At 47.0% G+C, this 9,740-nt stretch overlaps 1 protein-coding gene across 1 annotated transcript; it reads left to right on the top strand.

Moving 5' to 3' along the window:
• Positions 1–1,768: 1,768 nt before the first annotated feature.
• On the top strand, positions 1,769–4,977 carry LOC133644984 (uncharacterized). The gene is made up of 6 exons (XM_062039763.1): positions 1,769–1,832; positions 1,913–2,257; positions 2,539–2,862; positions 2,936–3,061; positions 3,133–3,176; positions 3,255–4,977. The coding sequence occupies exons 1-6, from the start codon at positions 1,790–1,792 to the stop codon at positions 3,381–3,383; spliced, it is 1,011 nt and encodes a 336-aa protein (XP_061895747.1). The 5' UTR covers positions 1,769–1,789; the 3' UTR covers positions 3,384–4,977.
• Positions 4,978–9,740: the final 4,763 nt, after the last annotated feature.

The following is a 9,740-nucleotide window of genomic DNA, read 5'->3' as shown; positions in this document are numbered from 1 at the left end:
ATCACATACTTAAAAATATTGACCTATTTCAGCTTCTATATCCGTACTTTGTGCTAGTTTGGCTTATTCCTCTTCGCCTCCAAATAATGTAGAAATGTCTTAATCGGAATTGTCGACCATTCTTCTAAAAGCGCATTGGTGAGGTCACACACTGATGTTGGTGGAGAAGGCCAGGCTCTCAGATTCCGTTCTAATTCATCCCAAAGGTGTTCTATCGGGTTCAGGTCAGGACTCTGTGCAGGCCAGTCAAGACCAGACTCTGTCATCCATGTCTTTATGAACCTTGCTTTGTGCACTGGTGCACAGTCATGTTGGAAGAGGAAGGGGCCCGCTCCAAACTGTTCTCACAAGGTTGGGAGCATGGAATTTTCCAAAATGTGTTGGTATCCTGGAGCATTCAAAGTTCCTTTCACTGGAACTAAGGGACCAAGCTCAACTCCTGGAAAAACAACCCCACACCATAATTCCTCCTCTACCAAATTTCACACTCGGCACAATGCAGTCTGAAATGTAGCGTTCTCCTGGCAACCTCCAAACCCAGACTGGTCCATCAGATTGCCAGATGGAAAAGCGTGATTCATCACTCCAAAGAAGGCGTCTCCACTGCTCTAGAGTCCAGTGGCGACGTGCTTTACACCACTGCATCCCACGCTTTGCATTGGACTTGGTGATGTATGGCTTAGATGCAGCTGCTCGGCCATAGAAACCCATTCCATGAAGCTCTGTACTGTACGTGGGCTAATTGGAAGGTCACATGAAGTTTGGAGCTCTGTAGCAACTGACTGTGCAGAAAGTCGGCGACCTCTTTGCACTATGCGCTTCAGCATCTGTCAGTTTACCTGGCCTACCACTTGGTGGCTGAGTTGCTGTTGTTCCCAAACGCTTCCATGTTCTTATAATAAAGCCGACAGTTGTCTTTGGAATTTTTAGGAGCGAGGAAATTTCACGACTAGATTTGTTGCACAGGTGGCATCCTATGACAGTTCCACGCTGGAAATCACTGAGAGCGGCCCATTCTTTCACAAATGTTTGTAGAAACAGTCTCCATACCTAAGTGCTTGATTTTATACACCTGCCAAGTGATTAGGACACCTGATTCTGATCGTTTGGATGGGTGGCCAAATACTTTTGGCAATATAGTGTAGATCAGAGTTTGAATTGTTGTCCTGTGTGATGTCATTTGTGAATTCAGGGTGGATTTATTGTTTTCCTAACAGGGTAGTTCAAACATTTTGGCCTAAAGTGACACTTGTGCCTCAAAAATGGACAGCTGTTGCCTCTCATGTCACTTGACATGATAGTGACCCTCACAAGACAAGTATAAGGCTTTATTGTTATTTTTTATTTTATTTAATTATTTTACACAACCCATTCCAAAGGAATGTCCAGCCTTTAAAATGATTCTGAAAAAAGATTCCTGGTTACTGATTGTGGCCAGTGAAAATGAAATACATTAAGTCTTGTCTTAGCAAAATCCAGCACATGTGCTACATAGTTGCTTGATTTGTACAAATCTGCAGAGACAAAAAAAAAAAGTTGACTTTGCCACAGAAATACTGCACAGTCAACAAAAGAAGTTACAAGAAAAAAAAAAACTGTGAGAAAATGATACAAAAGGGACTGGAAAGTTTGGTTGGATATATTTCCACTGAGGTAGAGGCGGCACATGACGACCAATGAGATGGCAGCAAAATAGTTCCCTCCCATTTGGTATGATGTGATTCAAGTCAATAATCTTAAGATGCTGTCTAGATGGTCTGATGTTCACTTGGTCCAACGAGAGGAGAAAATGTGGATCGTGCTTCATCTGCTGCTCCTGCTCCAAAGTGGAGGTAAGTCCATGCTCAGTTCCAATGGAGACATGTTCATACTGTACATGACTCTTATTAATATGTCTTCTTTTTCTCTTCAGCATGTACAGGTGCCTACAACTTTTCCACTCAGACTCTTGGACTTGGACAAAATGTCTCTCTGACATGTCCCCGCGGGACAACTGAGAATATTGAACGCTTAATTTGGATCCGACTTGTTTCTGGAACCTATCCTGAAATTTTAGCTACAACGGCATTTTACGATTCAGGACCTGTTGAAAATGGAACATTGAATACTGGACATCGCATCACAGCCAAAAAAGAACAAGGAACATTTGTTCTGCAAATTAGTCAAGTAGAGAAAAGTGATACGGCGATCTACTATTGTTTAAAAGTGAACTTTGGTCAATTCTCGTTTTTGAAAGGAACATTCCTTCAGGTCACAGGTAAATATGACAACAAATAATTAGAAAACAGTTTAAATTAACAATTGTACATATTTTAATTGTTACATAACATTTGTTTATAGATAACAATGTTAACTTTAAATGAACAAATATTTTATTGTGATGAACATGTTTTTACACGCACTACAAGAAATGTAACCTCTGCATTAACACATCACAGTATTTTTTACCTTCAAGATTTCAACAGAAGTGAATGTTGATCTGTGGAATCAAAGTCACAGAGTGCTGAAAGACTTCAATTTGTCTTGCACTCTTCCCAGAACCAGAACCCTCCGTGTCTGTTGTCTCTGAAGTCCAACCAGGACCGCCTGTGAAGTTGCAGTGCTCAGTCCTCTCCCACTCTGGGAATGACATCTGTCAGGATGGACACAAAATGTCCTGGTTCAGAACTGGACCAGAAAGTGTCCATCCCAGCTTTGTTTACGCTCATAAGGAATGCAAGAAGATCAAAGATAAGTCCACACAGAAATGTGTCCACACTTTCTCAAAGAACGTCAACTCCTCTGATGCTGGAACTTACCTGTGTGCTGTGGTCACATGTGGGAGGATTTTCATGGGAAATCCAATAAAAGTCAACACTAAAGGTAAATATTGATTTGTATTGATAGATTCATTAAAAGTGTTTTTTCACAAGTGTTTTTTATCATAACAATCTAGATGGTGGCAGCTCTGATTCATACAAGTATGTTATAATCGTCTTGAGTGCTGCTTTGGCCTTAAGTTTCATCATGTCAGCCTTCCTCATCAACAAGATCAGGACAAAAAACAGTTTTTCCTGCAAAGGTAAGAAAACAGCACATTAGGAATCATCAATAGGTTGATCTTTTCTATGATTTATTTTCAATTTTTTTTAGCTGGTCCACAAACACTCGATGAAACATTCAGTCGCGTCCAGCAGGTAAGAAAAAGTTTGTAGAAAAGTTCTGCATCTTTGTTTTCTTTTTCTTGTAATGTCTTACATGATTTGTTTCTTTAGAGAGACGAGGACTCTTTGGTTTATTCCGTGCCGACCATTGTTACCAAGAAAACTGGCAGAGCGAGGCAGACAAATAGGAGGGCAGCAGAGGAATTCAGCACGTACGGTGACGTGCGTCTTCAAAACTAAATCCTCCTGCTCTGATTTACCAAAGTATTATCTTAAGAGTTGTATTGACTTTCTGTAAGACTTGGCGCAGTGTGCTGAGAGATGCAAGACCTGTTGATGAAGATAATCCAAAATTTACTATATTTTCAGGTTATAGGCTGCTATTTTGTTTTCACGATTTGAACCCTGCACTTTATACAATGCTGCGGCTACTAATAAATATTTAAGGGTTCATAAACTAAATTTGCTCTTTAGCGCCGCCCTCGTGGCTCCCTGTAACTTTTTCAAAAATGTGTGAAAATGGAAAAGATGGTGGAAAAAATATAATTTTTGTTTTAATATTGTTTTTGTAAGAGAGCAAACATGACACACACATTCCTAATGGTCAGAAATCCCACTGTTTATATTAAACATGCTTCACTGATGAGAGGATTTGGCGAGCACCGTTTTGTCCAACTAATTTGGGCGGCCCATCAACGCACCGTAGTTTGTTTACATGTAGCTGCCACTCTTTTTTGGCTCATTTTGAGAAAAAAAAAAAATTCAGTCTAAGCCTGGGCCGCTGGAGAGGGGGTCCAGACTGAGGCCAAGGGAAAAAAACTTCATAGCCATAGCACACATAAACATGTGTTTAAGAGGGTATCATCAAATAACACAAAGGAAATTAAAGACATTAGAAGAGCAGAGCTGATGCAACCAACCACTTCTACACACAGCCACACAAGTAAAACAAAAAAACATATACACTGTGGTGGCCTCTGCGGTGTTCTACGCCATCGTCTGCTGGGGTGGGGGGAGCATGGCCAGAGACAGGAGCAGACCCAACAAAGCAACCATGAGAGCCGATTCCACCCTCGACCGCCCACCAATATAAACACTTACATCATGTGTTGCCTGCATTGTAAGACTTATGTAAGGCGTTTACTTTTTTGCAGCTCCAAAAGGATTTTTATTTGGTATTTTTGGTCCAATATGGCTTTTTCAACATTTTGGGTTTCCGACCCCTGCATTAGTCCAATGAAATTGCCAAAAGGGTTATGGTGGACCAAATAAACTGTTCACAGCAAATCAAAACGCACTCACACTTATTATGGAGAAGTCGCAACAAAATGCACACAACAAAGCTCCAAAGTCAAAGACGATCGACACAGGCATCGAACAACAAAACGGCCAACGCCGCACAGAACGGAACGGAAATCCACCACCACTAACAGGCCCCAACAGGACGCGCCAAAGAAGACACGTTCAGTAAAGAAGGAGGAGAAGGACGAATACCGCGCTCAGGTAGGCTACTCTAAGCTGTTCTACAGTCACTGTCTTCTGTCAAATTTGGGACTGAACACAAGCACCTGTGTAAATATTGCAATGTCTGCATCTGCAATTACAGATTTGTCCAAAAATGTAAAATTTAGCCCAGATTTTGCAATATTTTTTATTGTACTTTTGTGCTGATTTGAAACATAAATGTCCACCCTGTTTAGTTCCAAAATCAATATCATGTGTATGTTGATGATACTTCATACTGCAAACAGTAAATAAAAAGTACTGACATTTTGCAGTATTCTTGCTCTGTGGAGTCATTGCAACAATCGTGTATGACATTGTTGCACACTTGACAGGAAGAAACTTTTTTCATACTTCATTTTTTTGGATATTGCACGAAGTTGAAGATTGTGCTTCTTTGAGTTTTGTTTTTGTTTTTTTCAAAAGAGAAACCACAACCACAACCATTTCAAAGCAGCATTGGTGTCAGTAAGTGGGTGTGTCGGGATTTGAAGCGTGGAAGGCAGCTTGAGCAACGTGACCCCAAGATGCAGCCAACAACACGCTATTGCCAACAATTGCCAATAATATTCTTTAATACATCAAAATATAATAAATGCATTCTAGAAGGAGTTCAGGAAAAACAACTCGCAATGAAAACAGGACAAAAGAAGGCAAGTGCAAACGGAATTGTACAAGACACAAACTTCTTTGTTTGAAGCAATAGGCATAGCCAGGCAGAGCAAATTAGACTAAGACTTAGACTTCCTTTATTGTCATTCAAATTTGAACTTTACAGTACAGATAAGATCAACATTTATTTGTGTTAGCTCAAAGAACAAAGAGGTGCAGAGTGTTTGCATATACAAAAGAAGGTGCATATATAAATAGATAGATTACTGTACAGATAAATATATTGCACTTTTGCATATGCATCCACTGTTACGGATGTATGTTACATTGTCTTTATAGTCCAGTATGTTAATCTGGTTTTTGGGGGAATTGAGGGGAATATTATGATGTGTTCAAGAGTCTTATGGCCTGAGGGAAGAAGCTGTTACAGAACCTGGAGGTTCTGCTACAGAGGCTGAGGAACCTCTTTCTAGAGTCCAGCAGTGAAAACAGTCCTTGGTGAGGGTGGGAGGAGTCTCTACAGATTTTCTGAGCCCTGGTCAGGCAGCGGCTTTTTACGATCTCCTGGATAGGAGGAAGAGGAGTCCTGATGATCTTTTCCGCCGTCCTCACCACTCTCTGCAGAGTCTTCCAGTCTGAGGCACTGCACTCCGGTCCAGACAGAGATGCAGTAGGCTCTCTATAGTGCATCTGTAGAATGTGGTGAGGGAGCTGTGTTCTTTTCATCCTTCTTCTTCTTCTTCTTCTTCATCGTATGGGCAGCTGTTTTCCGGCACCCGGACCTGAGGCCGAGGGTCTATGCCTTTTACCACCCCAGGCCCGGGGGGCCCTCCCGTTCATATGTCAGGACACACAGAAGTAAGCCAGGTCACCGAGCAGTCATCCAGGTCCGCCAGGCCACGCAAACCATTAGGAGCACGATAAATCGGGCAACGCAGGATCACGTGGTCGGCAGTCTGCTCCTCCGCGCCACACTCACACGTCGCGTTAGGTGCTAAGCCCCACTGGAACATGTTTGAGCGAAAGCGACCGACACCAGTTCGGAGGCGGTTAAGCCTCACCCAGGCCACTCGTGGTAGTGAGAGGCCTGGTATTGAGCCGGTGTCAGGTATGAAGTCACGGAGTCTGGAGGAGATGGTATGCTCCAGGTCCGTGCTCCATTTGTGATTCGCCCAGTGAGCCGCCCTGATGTTGTTGTCACTGCATTGCTGCAGGAGCTTCAGGGCGGCTGGTACCAGTGGGTCTCTGGAGGGGAGGCGGGGCGTTGGCTCTGAGGAGAGTGTGAGCCTTTCATGGAGCAGGTGGTTCTCATCCATGTTTGCCCGGCCCGCCAGAGTTGCTACAGCACCTTGGCGACGAAGCTCAGCGGGTTGGATGCCTGCTAAGATGGGCAGTAGCTCCACAGGGGTGGGGCGCAGGCATCCAGTGATAACACGCAAGGCTTCGTTGATCGGGACATCAAGTTGTTTAGAGTGAGCACTGCGCGCCCAGACAGGTGCGCAGTACTCAGCAGTTGAGTAGACCAGGGCAAGTGCTGCTGTTCGCAGAGTTCTTGCCCCGGCACCCCAACCGGACCCGACCAACCGTCTCAGCAGTGCGTGTTGCCAAGAGGTGTTTACGGAAAGTGAGCGACCTGTCCAGGGTGACCCCAAGGTATTTAGGGTCAGGACGAGGGTCTTCAGGTGTAGGACGAGGCCGGCATAGGGTAAGGGAAGCCCCATCCGGCTTCCGCACCTCGAACCTGATCTCACGATCCGCTTCCCAATTGTATAGGTGGAAAGCTTGTGTCACCGTCTTGGATTCGCTGAGCTTCAATCTCCAGTTATGGAGGTAAGCCACTAAAGTCTCCATGTCCTGGCTTAGAGTTCCCTCCAAGGCCTGCCAGTCCCTGTCGGAGTGCAGCAGCGCGAGATCGTCTGCGTATGCGAACCTCCGTGAGACTGTGGCAGGCAGGTCGTATGTATAGATGTTATACAGGAGGGGAGCCAGGACAGATCCCTGGGGGACGCCATTTTTCAGGCGCCGCAACCTGCTTTTATCTCCGTTACTGGTGGTGAGAGTAAAGCTGCGGTTCCAGACAAGCTCCATGATCATTTTGACCATGTGCCTGTCTGGAAGCAGGCGGAGAAGTTTGCAGGTGAGGCCGCGGTGCCAGACTGTGTCATAGGCAGCAGTCAGGTCTATGAAGACGGCACCGGCCTTCTTTTTCGCCTCAAAGCAGTCCTCGATGTCCTGGGTAAGGAGGGCGACCTGATCCACCGTGGACTTCCCACGTCGAAAACCCGCCTGCTCCCGGGGGAGGTGGGGGTCTATGATGGGCTCGACACGGGCGTGAATCAGGCGCTCGAGGACTTTAAAGGGGACGCAGAGCAACGAGATTGGTCTGTAGCTCGTTACGTCATCCTTTGGCTTGTTCGGCTTGGGGATAGCGACAACAGTGGCCCTTCTCCAAATCCTGGGGATCCGGAATTGGTGCAGGCAAGAAGACAGGAAAACTCTCAGCCAGGACTTCATTGCAGGGGCAGCGTGGAGCACGAGTTCTGGGCAGATGTTGTCAGGCCCAGCAGACTTGCCTGGTTTGGTATACTGGAGGGCAGCTGTGAACTCCTCCGGTGAAAACTCACCGGAGATGTTACACTCGCTAGATGTTGTTGTCCTCCAGAGGTCTGCAGTTTCCTGGCGCACCGCCCGGGAAAAATCTCGATTTATCCCGGTATATGCCCCGTTTTTCACAACCTGTGCTGCAATAGCATTTGCGGTAACGGGGCATGTTCGGGGTGCGCGCTCAGACCTACCAGTCAAGTTGTTCAAAGTGCTCCACGCGATACGGCTAGTGTGCGAGAAGTCGATGGAGTGGACTGCCTCTTTCCAGCGCTGGTGCCTCTTCCTTCCAAGAGTGGAAAGAAGGGCAGTGGCTGAATTGTTAGCCTCCGGGCCATAGGGAGCCCGGAGGAAGGCGCTGTAGAGGGTCTCGCACTCGCCATCCCAGCATGGTTTGTAGTTCTTACGCCGGCCGCGTGGGATGGCTTTTTTGGCCGCAGATGTTAGTGCCCTACAGAAGTCCTGGTATGCCTCGTCCACGTTGGGTGTGTCTGGTGGTGGGAGACACCGTGTGGACTTGTTGGTATGGAGGCGATAGAGTTTCCAATTGGCCTTCCGGAAGTTCCATCGCTTCATCGGTCCGCTCGGAACTGTTGTCACGAGGTCGGGCACCGATATCAGCGACGGTCGGTGTTGCGACCTGGGGAACATTCCTAGAACACGTCTGTCGGGGAGCTGGGTGTCCACACCGACACTCACGAAAGCCAGGTCAGGGTTCGTGTCAGTGTTATGCCGAGCGGAGTGAAAGCTGACTGGGCCCTTCGGGTTGTAGAGAAGGTTGAGCGAGTTGCGCTCTGCCCAGTCAGAAAGACGCAAAAAGTGCATGCGCTGCTGAGCTCTTTTTATATGAGCAGGGTTGTGTAGGGATCAGGTTAGATTGACAGTTATCTGCACCCCCAGGAACTTGGTGCTGCTCACCATCTCCACTGCTGTGCCGTTGATGAAGAGTGGAGTGTGGCTGGACTGGTGCCTCCTGAAGTCGACAATGATCTCCTTGGTCTTGTCGACGTTCAGGACCAGGTTGTTGGTTCTGCACCAGTCAACCAGATGTTTCACCTCCTCCCTGTCGTCCATGTCGTTTTTGTCATGGATAAGGCCCACTACTGTTGTGTCATCTGCATACTTCACAATGTGGTTGGTAGTGGACCTGCCGCAGCAGTCATGGGTCATCAGTGTGAACAGCAGCGGACTCAGGACGCAGCCCTGGGGGGAGCTCAGGGAGATGGCACTGGAGGTGTTGTTGCCCAGCAGCCAGTTGCATGGTGGGGTGCTGAATCCAAGGGGGGCCAGTTTGCTCACTAGGTTCGCGGGATTCTGAAGTCCAGAAACAACATCCGCACGTGTGTATCCTTTCCTTCCAGATTTTCTAATCTCAGGTGGAGTGCAGAAATGAACCACAGGAAGAATGAGACAGCGCCTGACCTAAATAGGAGACTGTTTGGCAACCGGTTGCAGGTGGGTCCTGGTTGCCAATCAGGCAGCAGGGTAGACGCCTGTGCATGGCACGAGGAAGTGAATGTACCAAAAAAAATGGAGGGCGGTGGGAGAACGTTGGTGGCGGGGTCGCAAAACTGCGGCCTTAATGCTTGGCCGGCATGTCGGCCACGTGACCTTGAATCCAGCGGAGTAGAGTCCGGTGCTGACAGGCACGGTGGACACGCGCAAAGGGAAAAGCAGCGATGACGTCATGGGAGCTGGAGACCTAGTGTCCCTGAAGATACCGGCACAATTCAGGTGATGGCGCCGAGCGTAAAGCAGCTGCAGCTGGCGAGGTGGACGTCCATGAGCCGGCCAACCCTGCGACTGACAAAAATGAGGAGTATGGGCGCCAGGCGGGAGCCTCTGCAGCAGACGAAGATGACGGCAGGCAAGCGAGCGACT

Source organism: Entelurus aequoreus, linkage group LG28 (assembly GCF_033978785.1).
Source record: "Entelurus aequoreus isolate RoL-2023_Sb linkage group LG28, RoL_Eaeq_v1.1, whole genome shotgun sequence".
NCBI classification, from domain to species: domain Eukaryota; kingdom Metazoa; phylum Chordata; class Actinopteri; order Syngnathiformes; family Syngnathidae; genus Entelurus; species Entelurus aequoreus.
The sequence above is the reverse complement of the archived record's forward strand: the minus strand, read 5'-3'. Positions and strand labels throughout refer to the sequence as shown.

Excerpts from the sequence above, each read along its gene's own strand:
- LOC133644984 (XM_062039763.1), top strand. The coding sequence starts at position 1,790 with ATGTGGATCGTGCTTCATCTGCTGCTCCTGCTCCAAAGTGGAG. Across the intron at positions 2,258-2,538 it reads AACATTCCTTCAGGTCACAG|AACCAGAACCCTCCGTGTCT; the intron begins GTAAATATGACA and ends CACTCTTCCCAG. Across the intron at positions 2,863-2,935 it reads AATAAAAGTCAACACTAAAG|ATGGTGGCAGCTCTGATTCA; the intron begins GTAAATATTGAT and ends ATAACAATCTAG.